This window comes from Poeciliopsis prolifica, unplaced genomic scaffold (genome assembly GCF_027474105.1).
Source record: "Poeciliopsis prolifica strain line A6 unplaced genomic scaffold, Auburn_PproV2 SCAFFOLD054, whole genome shotgun sequence".
Classification (NCBI taxonomy): Eukaryota; Metazoa; Chordata; class Actinopteri; order Cyprinodontiformes; family Poeciliidae; genus Poeciliopsis; species Poeciliopsis prolifica.
In genome coordinates, this window is record NW_026562429.1 from 552,867 (window position 1) to 577,943 (window position 25,077).

The 25,077-nt window shown below is 39.4% G+C and overlaps 1 protein-coding gene and 1 pseudogene across 1 annotated transcript; one reads left to right on the forward strand and one right to left on the reverse strand.

Annotated features, from left to right (window-relative positions):
- Positions 1–4,188: 4,188 nt before the first annotated feature.
- Positions 4,189–18,747, forward strand: LOC129378972 (protein CIP2A homolog). The gene is given in 23 exon segments (XM_055059483.1): positions 4,189–4,257; positions 4,478–4,580; positions 6,450–6,597; positions 6,680–6,792; positions 7,307–7,401; positions 7,472–7,568; positions 8,698–8,820; positions 9,044–9,189; positions 9,277–9,352; positions 9,734–9,973; positions 10,522–10,684; positions 11,196–11,343; positions 11,547–11,646; positions 11,719–11,837; positions 12,387–12,564; positions 13,303–13,377; positions 13,486–13,596; positions 15,257–15,453; positions 16,276–16,389; positions 16,480–16,562; positions 16,854–16,973; positions 16,976–16,992; positions 18,406–18,747. Coding segments are annotated over 22 exon segments (2,712 nt in total). The 5' UTR covers positions 4,189–4,257; position 4,478; the 3' UTR covers positions 18,553–18,747.
- Positions 18,748–20,300: 1,553 nt separating this feature from the next.
- LOC129378973 (beta-1,4-galactosyltransferase 2-like) lies at positions 20,301–24,643 on the reverse strand (annotated as a pseudogene).
- Between the last annotated feature and the right edge of the window lie 434 nt (positions 24,644–25,077).

The window sequence follows — 25,077 nt, forward strand, 5'->3', positions numbered from 1 at the left end:
CAGGACATTTCTCAACAATTTAAGAAACCTTCGATTGTATCAGCAAACCTACAAAAATGTAGAAAGGAACAGAAGAATCAGCAGAAAAAGGTCAGACTGAGGGACATTTCGCTGACATGTGGTGTCTCCAAGACGAAAGTGAAGAAAGTGAAAGGACATTTAAAACTTGATTTAGTGAATGATTTCTTAATGTTTTCGTAGATATTCTGGGATTACAACTCTTTTGTTCCACTCATGTAAGGTTTTACAGATAGTTTGTTCTTCTTTTTTTTAAAGTGCAGATATTTTCAGCAGAAACTCGTCAAAATAATTGTGAGAATTTGTTTTTGCAGTGTGAAAAAAGCTTTGGTGCTGTGCAGAAATTCCCGATTCGCTTACAGTTCCTCCAGAAACACACATCTAGTCTTGTGCAGATGGTGTGTTTTTTATTTATGTTTTTGGGTTTCTTTGGTGCAAGGATTGCCAATTGACTAAAAAAGCAGACAGTCTGAAGAAAGAGGACACCTCAGAACAATGTTCCAAAAGAGTCTGTTAAAAGGAGAACTGGATAGAAATAGGACATATAATTCAGTTAAATGTGGAAGTAGATCACTACATAGAAGGTAACCAAAAAAAAACAATGAGTCACTGCTGAGCCGCAGCAGCAAACTACAACCGAACCCAGAGTGCGTTCAGAGGAACTGAAAGAAACAGTGCAGAAATACAACCAAATCCTGCTACTGCGTTAGATTCCCACTTTAGCTCCTGAAGTCTGAGGACAAACGTCTTTACATGCAAGCAGATTGCTGCAGTTCATCCAGTGAACTCATTCATTACACCACAGGGACCAGACTTTCTTCTCTGCTGCAGTGAAGCTGAGTTTAAACATTTTAAATCAAGCCTTAAACTGAAGAAATATGGAATATATTTATGGTCAACCATTATGTTTGAGTAGAGAACAGAATTTTAACTGTCAGTGTTAATAATTCATTTCAGCAAATATTATCTCTGTCTAAAAAGCTAAATCTAACTAAATATTTAGATAGCTAAACAGTCAGCCCACAATTTAAAAAATGAGGTCAAAACTAAATGAGTTGAAGCTGCAAATTTAGCTAGCAACCTAAATATTTAGACCAAAAACTGCATATTCAGGTAGAAAACTAAATATTGAGCTACAAAGTAAATAGTTGAAAGATAAGAATTTAGTTCACAAGTTAAATATATGGCCTACAAACTAAATATTTATCCAGCAGACTAAATATTCAGGCTGGACCTGGTGCCTTTAGATCTGAATGTTGCAGCTGAAGTGAATTCGTGTCGGACCAGGTAACATCTCTACACTCTGTAACCGGATCGTTGTGATCCTCTGCTGCTGCTGCTCTTCTTCTTCTTCTTCTTCCCTTGTTCTCTGATATGTGAGCTGCTGTGTCGAAATCCAATCTCTCTATTCAACCCTGACATCAGCAAAGCCACATTTGTAAAATACATTTTCACGTTTATGAAATTCGGTGTAATTATTCCATTTCTGTTTTTACTGCCTTATAACAAAGATTAAACTGGGTTTGAAGATTTTTTGCTCTGTTTCTCACATTATTTAGTGTTCTGTCCTTTATTAAATCAATTTAATTGGAATTGATTGAAATGTTTTCACTCTTTTCTGTAAACATGGTTATGAATGAAAAACCAAATCCAGATTCAAAATCACTTAAATCCTCTTTTTTTTCTGCTTTTCTTACATGTAACAGCCAACTTTCTTGAGCAGCTTTGAGTTGGATTAAAGCGATGATTAATAACAAAAAGCTGCTGTGTGCCATGTTTATCTCTTTCAGTGACCTGAAGTTCAAAATGAACCATGAAAATACTTTTGGGTTCATAGTTGCAAAATTAAACATTTTCTGCAATTAAACGGCTTTTAGAAATATAAATGACTTTTTAGGTTATTTTAGTGTTTATTATAATGAGTTTCTAGGTGATCTGTTCATGATACACAGCCTTACCAAGCACTCGCCAAACAATAAAGGAAGTGACAAACCAAGATATTCTCAGTCACACACACTCTGACCTCTTTTTACTTCAAGCCTTAAGCTGTATTTTAACTGTTTAGTCCTATTTGTACTTTCTGAAGGTTATAAAAAACAGTTTCAGATGCATTCTGAGTCTGGGTGGCGCTGAACGTGTGAATCAAATTTCTCACATTACAATCCGTTGGTCAGCTGAAGTGATACTCTCCTTATTGCTAGTCATATGAGGCTTCACATGGTAACCTTGGTGAGGCTTCACATAGTGAGGCTTCACATGATTACCATGTGAAGCTTGTGACACTTCTTCGATTTAAAGGCGCTGTGCACGTGCAACTTTTCCACCTTGGAGGCAGAAAACCTGAACAATAGGATCATCTGTCACTTCCTTATGCTTTGCATGATAAAACCCTGGTTACAATCATGCAACAAAGTGCATGAGAAGAGGCTGAAACACAAGAGGCTTTATGGACAAGAACATAACCACACATCCTGCCTGTTTTCACAACTCTTAGCGACGCTGCATTCAAGCCCCTTTTTTGTTTTTCACAGATCTGCTGCCAGCCGAATCAAAGTAAAACTTAGGCGTCAGTTTTACTGTGTAGATAGCTTTCAGCCTGCACATTTAAAGATAATTAATATTCTATTCCTAATACAATAAGGGGAGGTGAACTCAAAGAAATGGTAAAATGAGAGAGGCTGTCAAACGAGATCTGGTTTAACCGCAGTTTTTTTGCAGTTTGATGTTTTCAGATGAAGCAACAGCAGAGCTGAATCAAAGAGGCCGACTGACGGGGGATTTTAGATTCTTCTCATTTTTAAAACTGCCATATTTACTGTTTTAGGTCAAATTGAACAACATTCTGTTTTCATATTATATAATTTCATATTATAATAATAATATGTGATTGCTTATCTTATAAGCTAAACAAAAATGAGGCAATTATCAATACATATCGACACAAAATCAACTCATTTTAATAATATAATTTATTTAATTTCTACTATGTTTTTCTTGGCCAGTTATGTTTAATCAGATGTTACAATGGAAATATGTTTAAAATATAGCCGAGTGCACCTTTGCTTTCAAGTTAATTTAATGCATTTTTCAGACGGGTTTGATTTTATCTACAAATAATAAAAGTGACCTTCTTTAATGTAATTATGTTGTGCTATTATGTGTATTTAGATTCTTAGAAATGCAACATGTTTGCTCATATTTTGTTTTATTTGTTTTAAATTGAATCAAGCGTTTGATTTGTCTGATCAACTTTTATTCTTATTTAATTTTATTACAATTTTAAAGGTTTATTCTTCCTTACTTAGATTCTCAAAATATGAGACAGATAATGAAAAATAAACAGAAGTTGGGAGTAACTTTTACTGAGTAACCTTTTGGGAAAACAAATCTATCAGGAGAAGTTTTTATTTGGGTTATATTATTTTGAACTGTTGCTGCTCTTAAAATAAAGTAAAATTAATTTTAGTCTTTAAAATACAAGAATTTATACGTAGTGGTATAGACAATGATCATAGGTGATCATTGTCTCAATGATCACCTATGTAATCTTTTTATTAAACTTTTTAATTCTTACCTGAATAATGTCTTGGATGGCAACTTTTACTTTTACTTTTACTTAGGTAAAGATTTGTTGAAGTAGAGCCACTCTTTTGCTGTATGATACAATTGGGCTCCAAAATGAGATATATGAAAACTTAACTCTAAAACAAGACTTATTTTTTCCACGCCTGTCAAAACAAAGATTATTCAAATTGTTGCGGTAAAATTTTACTGTAATATATTGAATTACTTGTACTTTTCCGTCATTTCATTGATTTTATTTTATAACTTAATTACATTTTTATTTATTTGAATTTTGCTCAAATTTGTTTTGTTTTATTCTTCATCCAAACTAAAGTCAGCGGCTGCGCCACTTCCGTATATGACGTACTTCCTTCCTGCTGAATGACGGAAAAAGAGAGGGGGGGCTCTGCGGAAAAAAAGGCTTTAGATTGAAAAACGAAACTGTTTTTAGTCATTATAATAATTAGAATATTGATGTAAAATCATACTGTTTTAATCAAATTGACATTGATAGTAAATAGAAGTAAAACTGGACTTTTAAGTGAAAATGAGAGCGCTCGGTCTCCCCCGTCTTCCCGACATGGTTCCTTCCTTCCCCGTTCGAAACAGAAGCGCGAGGACGTTACTGCCGGGGAGACTGTTGATGTTTCCCGAAGACAGAAAAAAATAACCCAGGTACTCAGAAACAAGCAAACAAAGATTTACTGTGACACAGAAACACATAAAATATAGTCCTTATTTAACTACACTCCTCGTTTCTTCTTATGTTGTGAAAATGTAGGGTAATCCACAAATTCTTGTTAGCAGCTTTAGGGATCAAAGATGGACGCTCGTTGAAACGAGTAGCAGAATTTGGTTGTTAAATCGTTATAACTGGCGGTTTTTCCTCCTTCAGGATGGACATAGCGACGTGTTTAAAGTCTCTGCTGGTGGCCATCCAGCAGTACAGAGACAGCAGGACCGTTCAGCACACTGCGCAGCTGCAGAAACAGGTGGAGGTGAGCGCTCAGGGGGATTGTTTTGGACTGTCACACACACACAGACACACACACACACACGTTTGATAGCTTTATAGTTCTGGAGTTGTACTCTAAATGGTGTTCTCCAATTACAGTAACACTTCGACATATTTTAGAAGCTACTGAAGCAAGAGTAAAAAGTATTTGATAAAAAGTTTATTCAAGCACTGCAGCTGATATAATTATCAATCATTTAATATTTGCAAATTACATCATCACAAATACCAAAATATAAAATTATGTTAAATTTTTGGTATTTTAAGAACCAAAATGACAATAATTTATTTAATTAGCAAAATATTAAATCAGGGAAAACAAAATTATTCAGAATTTTGGGTTAAAACATGTTTGATTTTTATTCAGTGGAATGAAAATCCAGACATTTTACTCAAGTAGTAGTAGAGATACTTCATAATAAAATTACTCAGTAAAAAGTACAGCATAGTAAAATATTCCTAAAAGTAAATTTTTTCAATAAAGTTACTCGAGTAAATGTATTTGAGTAACTGTAACTAATTACTATCCAACTCTGTGCAAGACTGACTGCTACAGAAGATTCTTCCTGACCACAGCCTCGCCATGAACGTTTGAGGAAACTTGGATGATACGAGTTGTGACAACATTTAATTTTTATTTAGGTTGAATAAAGTATTTTTTGGTTTGAATTAACAAACGTCTCGCTTCTTAGACAAAAATAACTGGAACTTCAGAGGAAAACTCATAAAATGTTTGTTTATGTGTTTAAATGTTATATAAAGTGGATTTTAAAGCACAAACACTGATTTTAAAACATCCGGTATTTGTCAGATAAAGAAATGTAACCATGACGCATTTAAAACCACAAACCTGACATTTGCTGAGTGATTCATCTGGTGAGCAAATGAATTGGTCAGAGGTTAAAAAGCAGTTTAGTAACCAGGTTTCCTCACTAGGTCTTTAACACACTTTTAAAGCGCATCATTATTCAGCTTCCTGTCAGCATCCCACATATTGACGGCGCTTAATGTCAAATTTAAATCGGAATTGTTTATTCATTTTCCTCTCATCAAGTCATTCACATTTAAAATAAAAGTATCTGATAGTTTTCTAGCAAACATTTGGAGGTTTTCAGTCCAAACTTGTGTTTGTAGCTTTACAGTAGAGATTGTACTGACAGGGAAGTTTAGTCTGACACTAATGACTAGAGCAGAAAAACAACTACATAATCAGATTCATTTCATTTGTTTTATTGCATTCTCTGCACTAAATAATAAATATGAAATACTTCAAGTAACATAACTAAAGAAAATCATGAATCAGGAGCAGAAAGAAATATGAACTTATAATATTTTCCCCATATTCACATAAACATAAAATTCAGCTTAGAAGACTATTTCAGACACACAACAGATGAACAGCAAAACATCAGCTTAATCAACGCCATATTGCTTCATCCTAATCATTTTATCTCATTGTCAAGGTTATTCAGACATTGACATCTTTAATTTGAACACATCTTTCATCATTGCTGCTCTGGATCAATTAAAAAAAATCTCTACTTGGGATGAACCAGATGAACCAGTTCCAGCTGTTATTTTAAAGGTTATTATAGTTTTTAATATTTCTGTCCTGCTGGTTATTTTGTATTACTAGAGGGCAGCTTTTTGCTTGTTTCCTTTGAGCTCCAGGTTTTCAAATGGACTTGATCTTCAGCTCAGCTCAGTTTCAAATCCGGAGTCTGTTTGTGTTGTTATAAACAGATCATTTCACCATGTTGGTTTTAAAAGGCCTGACAGAAAGTTTTCTGTCAGGTCTGAAAACCTTCAGGCCTGACAGGTTGTGATTTCTGTGCTGCTGGTTTTGTTTCAGGAGCTTTCCGCCCTGAAGTGTGACGGCCTGCTGTCCTCGGGTCAGTTTTTACCCACAGAGTGTGTGAGTGGACTGGTGGAGCTGGCAGGAAACCCGAGCACCAGCCCGGTTCTGACCAGCGGCATCATCTCCCTGCTGGCCCAGCTGGGTGAGTTCTGCCGCGGTCGGGTCGGTTCGGGTCGGATTCCTGCCCTCTTTCTGCATCGCTGCGTTTTATTCTCCTCTCTCAGGGAACGATGACGCCAGTCGGGAAGTTCTTCACAGCAGCTACAACCTGACCAGCACGCTGGCTGCTGTCATCCATCACTATGGCAACACACCTGGGGATCCTCTGGTGCTGCAGGTAGAGACAAACAGCAGCAACATGGAGAACTTTTAAAATACATTTCTTCTGATAGTATTAACATACGAACGAGGAAATTACTTGATTTAGTTTTTATTTTCACTCATATTTTGGTTTTTACACCTTTAGATTTCATCATAAAGCAGGTTTAGCGTAAACTGAACTTATTCTCTTTGCAAATCAAGATGGGCTCTCAGTCAGTTCTGCAGAAGCCAGGTGTTAAAGTGGTGATTTCTTATGTTTCACCTGTTCTACTTCTTTAAATTAGCATGTTAGCACGTTGAGCTCTGCTCTGCAGTCAAACTGCAGAGGCAAAGACGCGTGTCAGCCGGGCCCGCACTTTGACCCGAACACTTCACCAAAATGATCTGAAATATTCCAAACCTGTTAAGTTCACGTGCATCAAGTTCTGATTTTATTTATTGTGTTTATTTAAAGGCAGAGTCAGAGTGTCTCTGTTCTGCTGTCCCTCTCCATATGTTGTGATTTTAATGATTTGAATTTTGTGTCTCAGTGTCTCCAGGTGCTGCAGAAACTGACCTACAACACTCGCACCTTCCAGTTCTCAAACTACATCCGCGAGCTCATCAGTTTTCTCCTGACCAACATGTAAGAGCCGTAATCTGATCATGAACATGAGCAATAATCTGCCAATCTCATCATCACCGTTTCCCCTCAGCCAGTCGCAGAACGAGGACGTGGTCATGCCGTGCCTCGGCCTGCTGGCCAATCTGTGCCGGGACAACCCGTCAGTGCAGAGCCACATCAAGTCCATGGTGAGCTTTCAGCGCCGCTCAGGTTTCCGGACTAAAAATATCAGAAACTGAGAACTGCTGGCGTAGAACTTCACACCACAGATTAAAAGGTGTAGATTTAATTGTCAAAATTGAAATATTTTTAGATTTAACACCTGATTCTGCTTCTTGAAAGTTCCTCTTTTTCTGTTGTGTCAGACCACAGAATATTTTATCAACAGTATTCTGGGAACTTTGAGTCATTTGGGTCAGCAGTGGTTCTGACCTTTGAACACGACCACGATAAAATGTTTTTATTTAACCACTTAACTGCACACAAAGGCCTTTCACAATCACACTTTTTTCTGGACAATACATTGTCTTTGAAGTTATTGCGATAAACAATAATATTGCTGTTCTGAGACCATTTTCAACTGATATAATTGGTAAAATGATGCAAAAAGACATTCTAAAAGATTAATAAACTTTACTTTCTGACAAACATTTGTCACTGGAACTGGAAGACATTTTAAATATCCAAAAATAAATAAACAAAACAACAGAAACAGCAAATAAAATGAAATCTCTGGAAACGAAATGATCTTTTAACAAAATGTTTAGTTGAGGCCAAAACAGAAAAGTTTTATCATCCAGTTTTTGGTTGAAAGAGAAAATCAACAAATTGTGCAGATGATAAATGATGCAGCTGTAATAGTTCATAAGACTTAACAGGAAACAGAGAAAACTGAACTGATCGACACTTAAACAGACGATAAAGATTCAAGACGCATCAATCCGATATTAATATCTGCATCGACCCTGAAAACAATTTGGTGACGATATTAGAGCATCAAACTTTATTATTTATCTTACATTATATATTTTTATTCCTGGTTTCACTTTCTGAAGCATGAGAGAAGTTTGTTGAAGTTTATTTTTACATGTTTGACCAACGTAATCAACCTGTTTGTTTCTTTATTATTCATTTTAAATGGGCTGTTTTATTCCTAATTGTTCTGACTGAACAAATTCAATTTGTTTTTGCATATTTCAGTGAACTTGTGAAGCTACTGCTGTGTCTAAATGTTCTGCATAGCTGCAGAGTCATCAAATAAAAGTATTTCCTCCTGTGTGTAAAACCTGCATTTTTGACACTTTTTTTCCCGCGAAGGAGAACGTGAGGCAGCTGTACCGAACTCTGATCAACTTCCTGGCTCACAACAGCCTGACGGTGGTGATCTTCACGCTGTCCATCCTGGCCAGCCTGACTCTGAATGAGAAGGTTGGCGAGAAGGTCAGCAGAAACCTTTCTGATTTTTACTCATTTTAAGGTGTTTTTGGATCCTTTATGTTTTGTTTATGCTAAATGGTGCAGCTGTAACTTGTTTCTGGTTAAATGCTGTTCCGTCTGAAAGTGTGGAAATCGCCTCTCTGTCTTTTTAGTTCTGCTTCCTCTTTTTGTTTCTTGTCTGCGTCATAAAAAGCTTCTGGTTGTTCACACCTTTTTTTATCTGCAGCTTTTTGAGGCAAAGAACATCCATCAGACTTTCCAGCTGGTGTTCAACATCATCGTGAACGGCAGCGGCACGCTGACCAGGAAGTACGCCGTCGACCTCCTGATCGACCTGCTGAAGAGCCCCAAAGTAGTCGATTACCTGAGCAGGTGGAGTTGATCTCTTCACGCCCAGACGCTCCACCTCCACTCTGTCTGACCACGCCTCTCTGTCTGACCACGCCTCTCTGCTTCCAGGTATCAGCACTTCTCAGCCTGCGTTTCTCAGGTTCTGGGGCTGCTGCACCTGAAAGACGCCGACTCTGCAGCCACGGTGAGACGGACAGACACCCTGAGTCCAGAAAGCCTCAATTAATCAATCAATTTATTTAAATAGCACATTTCAACAACAATTCATTTCAGTTTACGTCAGAAAAAAAATGCAAATTCATAGAAGTCACAGTTTCATTCATTATGTTTCAAAAGCAACTTGATTTAAAGGCACTCAGTGATTCAACAGTTTTACAGTTTTCTGGAAATTTGTTCCAGAAAACTGCTTCTTTAAGTTGGGCCTTCTTAAAGAGACAGAGGCCCAACTTTCACAATTTTTATAATGACTTACGTTAAAATATTTACTTGATTGTGCTATAAAACGGCTCCATGTGTCTGGAAAACATGATGCAGCCCCTGTAACGCAGCCTGTGTGTCGCTGCAGGTGCTGCAGCTCCTCCTGTCCATGTGCAGCGTCGCTGCTCTGCGCTCGCAGCTCTGCGACGTCGTCTTCCGGCCAGTCAGCGCCAAACTCAGAGCGGCCGGCCACAGACAGGCGGGCGAGGCGAACGGGGGCCGGAAAGCCGAGTGTGGGCTGGCTCTGGTGCAGTGGCTCAGCTCGCCTGTGGAGGGCGCCGAGAAATGCTCGCTGCAGACGCTGCAGCTGCTGACGGAGCTGCTGGAGGTATCAGGACTTCATTAATCTGATTTCACTCAGAGGAAACATTTCAGTTCTGATGATTATTTGTGTTTCTGATGTTAAATTACATTTTCCAGTTTCACCAGCAGAGGGCAGAGTAAGAGTAGAGATACTTCAACTTATTTATATTCAAGTAAAAGTATAAAGTAGCTGTCCAAAAAATCACTCAAGTAAAAAGTACTTAAATGATCATCAATCAATTAAGATTTAAAATTACACCATCAGATGGACCAAAACATAAAGCTAAGTGGGAAATTTGGTATTTTAAGAACCAAAATGACAATAATTCATATAAGTAACAAAGAAAGTCAGGCAGCTTTTTTAAAGTGGTTTTTTGCATAGGCATCTTTTAGTCACTAACAGCCTACAGTTTGTCTGAAGCTCTTATTTTACTCCACTGCTGTCTTCCTCAGTAAATGACCTGAAATCTGAATGTTGTTGATGCACAATATAGATTTTTTTTGTCTTTATGGGTGTGCACCTTTGAGTTGGCCTATCTTCTTCTGTCCTGATGGGCGTTTCTGTGCATCCAGGAGTCGCTGGGAGCGGAGAGCGTGTCTGAATCCACGCTCAGCTTCGTGGAGATGTTGCTTCCGGTCGCATTGGGGCTTCTGAAGGGCCTGGATCCTGCAAAGGGAGACGCTCACCTCAGCAAACACTGCCACCGCATCACACACGTCTGCACCCTGCTGCTCAATATCCTCACCCACAGGCCTGCATGCATGTCTCTGTTAGCGCTGTGATGCTACCTGGGGCATTTAAAGCCTTAAAATTCTGCATGTTTTAAATTAATGTCCTTTTCTGCGGAACTAAATATCTAAAGATGACAGAAAAATATTGGGTTCAACTTCACCTTGTTATCTGTTCAATAATTTATAAATGTCAGTTTTAAACTACATATTTACTAAGAAAGCTCAATATTTAGTTTACAAAATATTTAACTGGAACTCAAAAATTACTTACCAAACTAAACTTTTAGTCAGTAAGCTAAATATTGAGGCTGCAAGTTAAATTAAATATTTAATTAGCAACATAGACGTCTATTTAGCAAAGTAAATATTCAACTCCAGTCTAACGATTTAGTTTGCAAGCAGGTTCAAAACAAAATATTGAGCTCTGAGTTATTGATCTATGAAGCTTAAACAACGAACTAAAACCAACCAACCTGGAGCTAAATGGAGAGGAATGTTTCCTTCACCGGCTCCACCCCTCTGCTGCCAGGATCACACCAGATCTCTGGTGTCCTCTCAGGTGAGCGCTCAGCTCTGCCTCTCGCAGGTAGAAACTCTCCTCTCCTGTTGCCATAGCAACGGCCCCCTGACTTGCCTGCCTCCCGTCTCCGGTAGCAACTTCAGGTGAGTCAACATAAACCTTTATAGGGAGGGATTTATTATACAATTACATTATTTTCTAATCACTGCGTCAGTTGGCGAATTAAAGCTGTAAATAATTTAAATTGATCCGTTGTGGAATATTGATCCGTTGTGGAATATTGATCCGTTGTGGAATATTGATCCGTTGTGGAGCAGAAATTGTGACGTTGTGGTTTTCCTTCCAGCCAGTTGTGTGCAGAAGCTCTGCTGAAGGTTCTGGAGCTGATGAGCCGCCTGAGGCAGCAGGTGAAGGACATGGAGACGAGCTTCTACAGGATGCTGCAGGTGAACTACGATTCCCATGAGCCCCCGGCACTTCCTGGTTAAATCTTCAGCGTCTCTCATTAAACCCTGCAGGACCAGAGGACGGTGACCCCCCTGTCTCTGGCTCTGACCTCACACCACAGGGAGCGCGTGCAGACCGGACTCGCCCTGCTGCTGGAAGCCACGCCCCTTCCAGACTTCCCAGCACTGCTGTGAGCAGACCAGTCACAATAATTCACTTTACTGGACGATCGGTTGTTCCAGAAGTTATTGCAATAATCAATGATATTTGTAACGACAAGAACACATTTCCAAAGATCAGGAATCTTTAAATGCTGGAACTGAAAGATGTTTAAATACACGCAAACAAAACAAACAAACAAAATGAATTATAAAGTTTCTCCAAGCAAAGTTGTCCTTCAAAAAAATGTTTAGTTGAGACCAAAACACCAGACTAAAAATTTTTATCGTCTAGTTTTTAGAAGAGCGAAAAATAATAAATCAAACAAATGGAAATTATTGCGTTCACTTTAATTTATCATTCGATGAATTGATCTGTTGCTTATTTTGACAGTGTGTGTGTGATTAATAAGAAACATGACAATAACGCCTGTTTGGTATAAACAGTGAAACCTCAGATTTCTTATTTACCAGGTTTGATTTTAATCAGTTCTTATTTTTAGAAAAGAAATGACAGAAAATGTTCCCTGCCGTCCGGCTTCCTGTCCTGCTGCTGACTGAGTCTGTGTTTGTCCTGCCAGCCTGGGGGAAAGCATCGCCGCCAACAACGCATACCGCCAGAGGGAGGCGGAGCTGTCGGCGAAGCGCCTCGCCGTGCAGGAAGTCCCGCCTCCCTGCATGAACACCAGCGTGATGGATGCCTCCAGCAGCAACAAGAGCGTGAGCAATCTGGTGGAGAAGCTGCAGACCGGCATGGAGGTAAAAACTCTGGAGCCGTTTGCACAGCAAAGACCTTTTATCTGCTTGGGATTTTATGTGACAAAATGGAGAAAAATGTTCTGATTTTCATGTTTTAACAAATAAAATCATGAACAGTGCAGTGCAGACTTTTGCTCGGCTGTCGGAGTTGCATCTGATTCTGCAGGTGCTTTCTGGTTTCTCTTCCAGCTTCGGAGGGAATCGGTTTCTCTGGGTTTTATTTAGGGGTATTAGAGTGAAGGGGAGAGCAAATGCAAGGCGCAGCTCAAATCTTCAACTGTCAAAAACATTAATGTCCAAGTTTCTTTTTAAAAATGGGATAAAATGAATTAATTATGAAAATTTGGACCGATATCCGACATCAATATTCCTTTAGTTTAGTTTAGTTTAGTTTCTAGAGTAAATATCTTAGTACAGTTGAAATAAGACAACTAACACACAAGTAACCATTCAGTTACAGGTAGTTTGAAGTCAAATATTTCTAAAGCTGCTAAACTTCTTGTGATTAATGAATTATTTCACTTCAGTTACTCAGAATAATCTGCCATTGGAGCTGGCACGTTTTCATCAATATTAAGGAATTACTGACTTAACACAAGCTGTTATTTCTTGCTGAAAAGTTACTTTCAAGTCAGTTTTATCATATTTCAAGGTGTTTGCTACACCAAAAATACTTGGTAAGATTTTGTGTTTTTGCAGTGTACAATTTATTTGCTGTGATTTTATTCTATTTTGCAGCTGCAGGAACTGACGAAAGACTCACCTCTGTCTGAGATCATCGATGTTTATGAGCAGAAACTGGCTGGGTTTGCTGTAAGTTTAACAAAACATCAGAATTTATGTTAAAATATCCGATCAGCTGCTTTAAATCTCCTGTTCAGTTCATCTTCCAGCTGATCTCCTGCTGTTTGTTTGTTTCAGTCCAAGGAGAGCCGCCTGCAGGACCTGCTGGAGGCCAAAGCTCTGGCTCTCTCTCAGGCCGACCGGCTGATCGCTCAGTACCGACTGCAGAGAGCTCAAGCTGAGGCAGAGGTAAACTAAATCATTGTGATTCATAACGAACATCCAGGTAAACTAAATCATTCTGATTCATAACGAACATCCAGGTGAACTAAATCATTCTGATTCATAACGAACATCCAGGTAAACTAAATCATTCTGATTCATAACGAACATCCAGGTAAACTAAATCATTCTGATTCATAACAAACATCCAGGTAAACTAAATCATTCTGATTCATATGGAACATCCAGGTAAACTAAATCATTCTGATTCATAACAAACATCCAGGTGAACTAAATCATTCTGATTCATATGGAACATCCAGGTAAACTAAATCATTCTGATTCATAACGAACATCCAGGTAAACTAAATCATTGTGATTCATATCGAACATCCAGGTGAACTAAATCATTCTGATTCATAACGAACATCCAGGTAAACTAAATCATTCTGATTCATATGGAACATCCAGGTAAACTAAATCATTCTGATTCATATGGAACATCCAGGTAAACTAAATCATTCTGATTCATATGGAACATCCAGGTAAACTAAATCATTCTGATTCATATGGAACATCCAGGTAAACTAAATCATTCTGATTCATAACGAACATCCAGGTAAACTAAATCATTCTGATTCATATCGAACATCCAGGTGAACTAAATCATTCTGATTCATAACGAACATCCAGGTGAACTAAATCATTCTGATTCATAACGAACATCCAGGTAAACTAAATCATTCCGATTCATAACGAACATCCAGGTAAACTAAATCATTCTGATTATGAACATCAGTGAAGAGAAACACCTCAGATTCTCCACATAACAAAATAATCTGTAACTCTTTAACTCAGCTTCTCACACAAATACAGGAAATGATGATTCTTGGGATCTAGTTGAGATATTGAGCCTTTATGTTTTTGAGTTAGAAAATAAATAAATGCTTCACAGTTTGAAAACCTGCTGAGTCATCAAACTGATCCGTTTTAGACAATATGAACTCCAGCTGGTTCTGTTTGATAACCCATCAATGATTTACAGCAATAACTTGAGTTATTTACCTAGGGATTTAACTTTTCAGTAATGTGTTACAGTTTCAAGAAATATGTAGCTATAAACCAGATACATAGTTAACAAGCTAAATACTTACCAATAAAGTAAACATTTAGTTATCAAGTGTAATACAGAGCTCCAAACTAAATAGTTAGTTTAGAAAGTAAATATTTATCTAGTTAGAATGCTAAATATTTAGCTTGGGAACCACAAATTTAATTAACAGCTACATATTTAGTTTGTCATGTTAATGTTTAGCTGTTACCAAACATGAACTAATTAGCTAGTTATTAGCCAATTATTTTTCTTCAAACTAAGGATATAATTAGCAAATTAATATGTTGTTGGTAAGTAAAATATTTAGCTTGAAATTAAATATTTTGTGTACAAACTCAATATTTAGCTTCAAACTACATATTTGGTGAGCAAACTAAATATTTATCTTTCTAAATAATTATTAAGTTTTAAACCATGACATTTATAAATGAATTAATAAGATGGTGAAAATATAAACTCTTCTCCTATAACAGACTAAAATTATTTTACGAGCGTTATAAACGTCGTCTCGTCGGTTGAACCTTGAAATCCTCCAGATCTGCCGTTTCTCTCCCGCTGGTTTCCCTCCTGCAGGCGCGGAAGCTGGCCTGCCTGCTGAAGGACGCGGAGCGCCGGCGGGAGGATCTGCAGGGCGAGCTGGGGAACCAGGTTCTGGAGGTGGAGCGCTCCAGAGCCGACATGGAGGAGCTGCTGCAGCACAACGCTCGGCTGCAGAGGGACTCTGAGGAGCACCAGACTCTGAAAGGAGCTTACAATGCTCTGCTCAACAGGTCAGAGGCAAAAACAAAACCTGGTTTCTACTGCAAATATGCTACTGTACTTTAAGACAAAACTAACTTGTAGTCTGAGTTGGGTTGCAACTAGTTTCATTTGCTTGAATAACTTTTCACTTTTGCTGGAGTAATTTCATTGTAAAATATTTCTTCTTGAGTAAAATTTCTGGATTGAATGAAACACAAACAACCAAAAATTCACCAGTTACAGACTCACAGCTGCAGGTTTTGTAAAAGTTTTAATTAAAGAAACTGATTTGGAAAAATGATCTGTTATTTTTGTGTCAGTGGTATAAATTATTGTGATTTTGATTCTTTAAAATACCAAAATTTCCACTTAGCTTGATATTTTGGTTAATCTGATGATGTAATTTTTGAATATTAATGATTGATAATTTGATCTGTTACTTTTTACCAAATACTCTTTTACTCTAATTTAGTCATTTTTTTTTGTACAGATATTTTTTGGATGCTCTGCTAATCACCAGCTTTCAGCCATAAACAGGAATTTGTTTAAAGTCAATAATTTATTAATATTGATGAGAAAAAACTTATTCCATTGGAAATTATTTCACTTAAAACATGTAAAAAATGTCTTGTTATAAGTGAAATAATCTGCCAATAGATCTAATACCTTTTTTACATGAAGGTATAAAAAGTAATTGTTGACTTTAAACAAACTGTTTTGCTGAAAAGTTACTTGTAAGCTAGTTTTCTCTTATTTGCTCTAATAATTAGACCAAATCCACTTGGTAAGATTGAAAGTTTTTGCCGTATTAAATCTGCTGATTTTTTCCTGTGATGTTTTCACCTGTGCAGGTTTAATGAAACGGAGCGTTTGCTGAAGGAGCTGCAGGCGGCCCACATTTCTCTGAGCAAACAGAGCGACACGCTGAGGAAGAACCACGAAGCTCTGCAGCTGCACAAAGACAGGCAGGAGCCGACAGCCGGAGCTTTTCAGCTGCTTTTTATTGTCTGAATTTGAACAAAGTGAAAGTTTGGTTTGGTCTCCGTTTGTTTCAGAATCACATCAGAGCTGCAGGAGAGAGAGGCGGAGGTCAAATCCCTCCAGCTGGAAGTAGAGAAGAAGAACAGCGACGTTGCAGGTCAGTTTGGCAGCGATCCGACCTCTGAGCTAAACCTGTCATCATAACACAATGTGATTAACAATAATGTTGTTTGAGACAATTTTCTCCTATTGTAACAGTAATAAAGACATGAAAATGTCAACACATTGTCAAAGGTCAATAAACTTTAAACTCTGATGAACATTCAACGACAAATCTTTAAAATGGAAGTTATTGGGCTTGTCTTTATCAATTATGCAATTCATTGATTACTGCGACAGGCTCCACTGTAGTTACTAGTTTGCAAATGTTTCTGCTGATTTGTTTTAGGTCTGCATGCAAACCTGCGGTCCAAAGAGGAGACGCTGAGGGAAAAGGACCAGGAGAGGAGAGAGCTGGAGGAGACGGTGGACGTTCTCAGGAAGGAGCTGAACAAAACGGAGCAAGCCAGGAGGACGTTAGCATCAAGGTCAGTGGCTAGCTGTGGCTAGCTGTTAGCAGTGGGACACAACAAGCACGCTTCTTGTTTGTTTTGGGTTCATTTTCACAAATCTGCTAAAGAAGGCCTCCTAAAATGGCCGCTTCCAGTAAACCAGAGTTTCTGCACAAAATCACAAAAGTATCAGAAAGTTCATTTCTCTATACCAGTGGTGCCCACAGTGGGTCCTCGAGGGCCGGGGCCCCGCTGGTTTTAGTTCTGTCTCTGGTGGTCAATGTTCTTCTCAGTCCAAGTCCGTTAAACCAGGGAGAGAACGAAAACATGCAGGATACCGGGCCCCCAGGACCCACTGTGGGCTCCTCTATGGGCTCCACCGTGGCCCCACTATGGCTCCACTGTGGCCCCACTGTGGCTTCACTGTGGCCCCACTATGGCCCCACTATGGCCCCACTATGGCTTCACTGTGGCTCCACTATGGCCCCACTATGGCCCCACTATGGCTCCACTGTGGCCCCACTATGGCCCCACTGTGGGCCCACTGTGGGCCCACTGTGGGCCCACTGTGGCCCCACTATGGCCCCACTATGGCTCCACTGTGGCCCCACTGTGGGCCCACTGTGGCCCCACTATGGCTCCACTGTGGCCCCACTGTGGCCCCACTATGGCCCCACTATGGCCCCACTATGGGCTCCACTATGGCCCCACTATGGGCTCCACTGTGGCCCCACTATGGCCCCACTATGGCCCCACTATGGCCCCACTATGGCTCCACTGTGGCCCCACTATGGCTCCACTGTGGCTCCACTATGGCCCCACTATGGCCCACTATGGCTCCACTGTGGCCCCACTGTGGCCCCACTATGGCTCCACTGTGGCCCCACTGTGGCTCCACTGTGGCCCCACTGTGGCCCCACTGTGGCTTCACTGTGGCCCCACTATGGCCCCACTATGGCCCCACTATGGCTCCACTGTGGCCCCACTATGGCCCCACTATGGGCTCCACTGTGGCTCCACCGTGGCCCCACTATGGGCTCCACTGTGGCCCCACTATGGCCCCACTATGGCTCCACTGTGGCCCCACTATGGCCCCACTGTGGGCCCACTATGGGCTCCACTGTGGCCCCACTATGGCTCCACTGTGGGCTCCATTGCTCTACATTAATCAGTGGATAGAAGGAAGAATTTCCAGTAGCAGTTAGCGTTCCAACAACTCTGAAGGGTCCTCTGACTGAAGACTTTCATCCATTTGCTGGAACTTGTTAAGTACTTGAGGAGTTTGTGATTTTATTATTGGCCAAATGATAAAGGGTATTGATGCTATGCTAATGATTACAAATAGCTGATCTCTTATTATTCAATATTTGCTTCATTAAGCTGCAGTTTAGAAAACTAAACTGCAGCTTAATGATACTCAGTCTTCCTCTGACCTTTGACCTCTGGCAGGCGTCGTCTCTGGAGCTGCAGAAGAGCCAACTGGAGAGCAAGTTAAAGCAGAAAGAAGACGAGCTGAACAAGCACTCGGCCATGATCGCCATGATCCACAGCCTGAGCAGCGGGAAGCTGAAGAGCGACGTCAACCTGTCGCTCTGACCACAGCGCCTCCACCAGGACGGGAGAGGAGCGACACTTATGAACTCAAAGCTCATTCTAAACATTAATTCACTTTAGACTCAATAAAACACATGAATTAATATCTTTTTTTCTGAACTTATACTGAACTTTTTATATGTTTCTTGTTTGTTTTTATTGTTTATATTTGTATGTAAATGCAGTCAATAAATTAATGTCAAGAAAAAAATCCCTTGGATCAAATTTTCTTTCTGTATAAAAATTAAAACTTTAATTGTCTATGTGCACCGATTACAGTTTTCTGCCAATACCAATATACTAAATATAACAAGGAATATAACTTTCCTCACGGCTGCTCTTTCACAGGGCGACGATTGAGAGCATCCTCTGTGTGGAATGGTGGCTGCACAGCACTGGAGAGGGAACAACTGACACGGGTGGTGAGAACAGCACAAGGCATTGTGGGATGCCCCCTCCCAGACCCGGACTCTATTTACATGGGCCGGGTCAAGAAGAGAGCTGGATCCATAGCCATGGATTCCTGCCACCCGGGCCACAGACTGTTTGTGCCGCTGCCATCAGGCAAGCAGTTCAGGAATATCCGGACTACAACAAACAGAAACAGTTTCTTCCCCACAGTCGTCAGAGCTGACCTGCCGCCCCCTCCCACACATATCATAACCTCACATACACCCCCCCCACACACAGCCATATGGTTCTGCACTTTGTCACATCATCTGCACTTTGCCATAATTGGACCTGCTGCTTCTTCTTTAGTGTGTTTTTTATATATTTTTTATTTATTTGTTATATTGTTTTTGCATTGTTTTTTTATTTTTTCTATGTTCTATCTATCTTCTATCTATCTCTATCTAGGGGAGTTGCAATGGAAATTTTGTTGAATCCTGTTCAATGACAATAAATGTAATCTATCTATCTATCTATCTATCTATCTATCTATCTATCTATCTATCTATCTATCTATCTATCTATCTATCTATCTATCTATCTATCTATCTATCTATCTATCTATCTATCTATCTATCTATCTATCTATCTATCTATCATTAGCTAAAATAACTGAAGTTAACTAAAACTGGTTACATTCTTTTTTCGAGGGTTTCAACTGCAGATGAGACGCCGTTTAAATAATTTATTAAATCTGCAGGTCAGCAAAAACAACCAGGTCTGTGTTTATCTTGTAGCATTAAATTCAGCCTTCTAAGACAAGCAGTTTAATCAGTTTGTTATTTATTACTTTATCCAGCAGGCAAAATAATTGTCCCCAGAATGAATGAAATCTTTAGGAAACTTCCGGCACAGTCTGGGATTTCTCCCCTTCACTTGGATTCCTCTGGCCGATTTTTGAACGGGCCAATCAGCAAACAGAAGCAGTTGTGAACTGTGATGTCAATGTTCTGCTCTGTTATTCAGTACAGGAAGTGAAATGTAACCAATCCAAAGTCCAGACATTAAAGCAAATGGGAGCTAATTTCTAACCAGCCCTTAACTAGTTGGGAGCAAAAATGTTGCCAAGAATCATCGTCATTATGTTTTATGTGCTTTTATTGAATTTTCATAGCTGGAAGGAATTTAGCTTGAAATTATCTTCTTAATTTAGGAAAATATCAAAATGACAACAGTGGAGGAATTCCTACATGTATGTGGAACTAAATCTCTGCCATAAAGTTTGCTCAAAAGAAAAACAAAGATTTGAAAATGATTATTTTGAAACTGGAAAAAAAAGTTTTGGAACCTGCTGCCATTTTTTCAAAAAGTTGTGTAATGGTGGAATAAAAACAGTGCAACAGCAAAAACATGCCCAAATATCAAGATATTATTTGTGCATTTAAATTATCTCCTTATTCACATACTACTGTTCAGCTGTTCTACCTACATTCTTTACTAATGATCTACAAAACATTTAAAAAAAACATTGGCTTTACTCTTTATCAGTCAGACAGAATCTGACCACAATATAAATAGTGTCTTATTTATGCATAAATATGTGTGTAACTGGCTGATTCCAGCAAAGCAAAAAGTTTCTTGTTGGCTGGGAAAATCGGTTGGTATCTGTGCTTTCTGGTAACCAAAGTTCATCCATTTAACTTGTGCTATCTTAAACTTTCATTTAATGGTTGTTATTTTCCAAGATAATAAAGCCATAGTTCTGCAGAGCAAAGCCATAACCTCCACCATTTCAAGTAAGATCCTGTGAAGGCTGAACATCCACAGTGATTAAAGTGAACAAGACATCCTTCGAAATCTTGTTGACAGTAAAGTTCAGTGAATTTAGTCCATCAGTGTCAATATTCTCTGCTGATTTTTGTGTTTTTACAGCGTTTTCTGGATTCACCTCATTGTGCAAGTCTCTTTTATGTTTGATCATTTTGTATCTTGCAATCTGAGCGTCCGGCCGATTTATGGACAATCCTCTAATGATGATTCTGTTGTACAGGTCATCGTCCTCACCACCCCAGCCCCAGAAAGTGTTTGAGAAACCGTTGACTTTCAGGAACTGCTCCTCTGTCAGCAGGGAGACGCCACCAAAAGCTGCTTTTGAGTTTAATATGTAGTTAAATTTATCTATAGCCACAGATAAATGTCTGGGACGGTCAGAACATCTGTACAGGTTTCTATCATCTATTGGCACCAGGTCTACATCCGAAAATACAAAACAGTCGTAATCGTATTCTTTCAGTGCTTCAATAAATCCGATGTTCATGAGCTTGGCCGGTTGAACGCTCCGTCTCCGTCCTGGTTGATGACGTACACACCGTAGTCCAGCTGACGCATCAGGACCGGATGGACGTAGTAGAGCCAGTGGGCCAGGTGTTCATGACGGTTTCCGAACGGGACGATGACCGCCACCTAGTGGAGGGATGCAGGTGAAGAGCCAGTCAGACATTATGGACCCTGTTGCTGTTTAAATGTCACGCATGTGCACAACGCTGGAGTCCAGGTAGAGATCAGGATGCATGAATGGACACAGCGTGGAGACGACTTACAACAAGGACCAAAAAACACAGGGCCACTAAATGTACTGGAGGTAATCAGGGAACGAGACACAACAGGACAACATGGAGACACAGAAACTCAAAATAAACCCACAGAAAAACACAAACATGACAGTAACTGAATATTGTTTTACATTAACTTGGCTTCCACATCAGTTGTTCCACAATAAGTCACTGCAAGTTAACTAACCCTTAACTAACTGGTACTATATGATGATTAGCATCAAGCATGCTAACATTTATATACTCAATATTTTGCTTTTTCACAAGGGCAGATTCAAATTAAATGATATATCAGTGAGGGAAGGCAGGGAAAAATAATATATAATGATAAAATCATTTATATTGCTATTTTCTCCCTATGGTTTATACTATAAAGTATTTATTTTCCATTTAGTTTAACCAATTTGATTATTTTCCCATTCAGATGCTGCTGAGGCAGCAGCCTCTCCTCTTTCACCTGATCCTCCAATAAAATGGATAAAAACATGTCATATATGAACTGATTGTCCATAATTAGCTCAAGTATATAATGTTCAGTGTTTGTTGCAACAATCAGAAACAGCTGAGAAACATTTGATTTATTCCCTTTGCTGTGGAGCAAGAATGAAAAACACAGTATAGTACAAACCATAAATTATTTATCATTCTGTATTTTCCACTGAAACCTGGATCCCTGAGATGCTTCAAATCTTGAGTCTAAACTCTCTGACTGCATGTATTTATTTCACAGAGCTTCTGGTGAAAGTTTGCCTCACCTTCTGCCTGGCGGTGCAGCCCGGGGGTTTGAACCGACCTCCCTGCTGCAGCTCAGCTCCCACCTGCGTCCTGACCAAGTCCAGGCTGCACTTGGTTTGAAACTCCACCAGAAATGGACCCACCAGAGATGGAGGCGAGTCGGGACACGGATCCAGAGGCTGGACTGGTTTTGCAGAAGTCGCTGCTGTTTTCCAGGAGTCGTCAGGTTCTGAAAACGATGCATCACCTTCCCAAAACACTCCTGTTTCCTTTCTGGGCCTGGGTGGAAGGTGTGAGGCGGAGGGGAAAACAACAGCAGTGTCTTCACTGTGGAGTAGAAACACAGCGAACCACGTCAGCGTGAATAACGCAGAAAGCGCCACAACGCTGGGAATTTTCTCCCGCATGATCTGAAGCCTCTAGCGTTTCCACCGATCCAACAGAAACCTCTGCTCAGCTTGTCATCTGCTTTCTTGATCGGCTGGCTGAGAGGTCTGACTTCACTCCTGCAGCGGAACCGCACCTGCACTGTCACTTCTCTGTGGAAAACAGAGCGAGCCTGAGGGCACAACTCAACCTTTTCTACAAACATTTGACTTCTTCACTTTATTAAAATATTGTCTTTTTAGAACATTATAAAAAAGACAAAAACAGAAAAATCTTTAGAAATAAAAGTGGCCCCTGAAAGCTCTTGGACACTGTTGGGAGTATAAGTTTGGTTGGACTAATTTTAGAAACAGTTAACCTTTGTGCATATGAAATATTAGATGTAGCATGAATATGTTGAGTAGATTCTAAGTTAGGTAGACTTAGATAAAAATCCAAACAAAAACAACTGCTGACTCTCTAAATCATTAAGGAGGGTCTACAGGCAGAGGGGTCTACAGGCAGAGGGGTCTACAGACAGAGGGGTCTACAGACAGAGGGGGTCTACAGGCAGAGGGGTCCTACAGGTAGAGGGGTCCTACAGGTAGAGGGGGTCTACAGACAGAGGGGTCCTACAGGCAGAGGGGGTCTACAGGCAGAGGGGGTCTGCTTGAGTCAAATTCTTTGGTGTTTGTTTAGGAATTCAGTAAAACACTAAAACCTTTAGAAAACAATTCTTCTAGAAATATAATCAAATGTACTACGACATTTCTTTGAAGTATTAACAGCATGTTCTGAACTAGTTAGTGTCTAACCATACTAATTTGCTTGCATCTTAGATTACTAAAATAGAACAGGATTAGGAAACTAAAAGTTTTAGAAGTGAAATATTTCAGGTATTCTAAAAGAGTTTTTTTTTCTGAAAGAAGATAATTCTGCAGTTTTTAGATCCAAACTCACAGTTATCATCTGGCACCATATTTCTGTGTCAGTGTGTTTATAACAGAAATCAGTTTCTTGTTGAATATCTGAGGCAGAAAACCACCAGGTTGAGCTGCAGGTTATAAATTCTGGTCTGGATTGTAAAAAGGAGGAGACTGGTACAGGAATACTGGTGGAGGATGACTTTTGTTCTCTCCATATTTTTGCTTTTGGATTTTAACAGGTATCAAAGAAGGTAATAAAATTAACTTTAAACAGCCCTACAAGGGGAGTGCACACCTTCTAACGCATATATTTAAATGAAGGGAATACACCTCATTACAAAAATGTCTGTTTTACAGCAGAAGAACAAATTGCTTTGATTGCGCCAGAGTGAGCAATTCCCAAAAATGCATTTTTGTTTTTCCTTTTCAACTCGTTGCAGGTGTAACGTTCTCTAGAATGATGGGAAAAAAAGACAAATCTTCAAAATGTCACTGCCTGCGAGTGGCCCCTCAGCTCCACCAGCACTCCGCAGAATTCTTTTATTTAATTTTTTTGTGTGTGTGTGATCGTATACTTTAAATTGAACAGTTTACAATTTCTGAAAATCAAAACATTCTCATTCCAAGCTAAGTTCAACAAAACAAACAGAAAAATAACAGATAACTGCCATTGCAGTTAACAGTTATAACATTTAGACAACATTTTTATATATATATATATATATACATATGTTTTTATGACCAGAACCCACCTAGAATGATGAAAAAAAAAAGACAAATCTTCAAAATGTCACTGCCTGCGAGTTTCCCCTCAGCTGAAAAACAAAAAGACACAGTTAGCATCATGACTGAATAGTTAGCCACGAGCTCCCACTCATAGGGTCAGATTTTTCCAGCCCAACCATGACAAAACTTTATAAATTACATTTGTAGATGTATTTCTAATATTTTGTCAGGTATTGAACTAGAAAAATATGACCCCAAGTGAAAAAAAGTAAGGAAGAGCTGCCTCTCTCGCACCGACCTCCATCAGCACTCCGCAGAATTCTGGTGGGGGAAGCCGCGAGCGCGCCTGAAGGACCCGTCGCATGCAGTTCGGCATCTCACCACTAGGTGGCTCTAAACAGTGGCATCCCTCAAAAATCCCACCAGAAACAGACGCAACCTTCATTACTTTGGGAAAAATTCATACAGACAAATATACACTTTGCTCTCTGTTACACAGGTAATTCTATGTTTTGTTATGTGTTGGGCTTCTTGATGATCTGGGTGTGATGCTGATGTAACATTCTGTATGCATTGAATTCTCTGGATAAAACTCTACATATGTCTGAAGTTTGATGTTGAGTGGTTGTGATTTCCACTGTGCATGCGGAGTCCCTGGATCCAGGAGACGAGAGGAAAATTAACGAGCCAAGTGAATTTTATTCCTCTAAGTCAACAACACCCTTCATCTAAATGCTTGAGCTTTTCTCTTTAGGTGACCTTGAGATGACCTT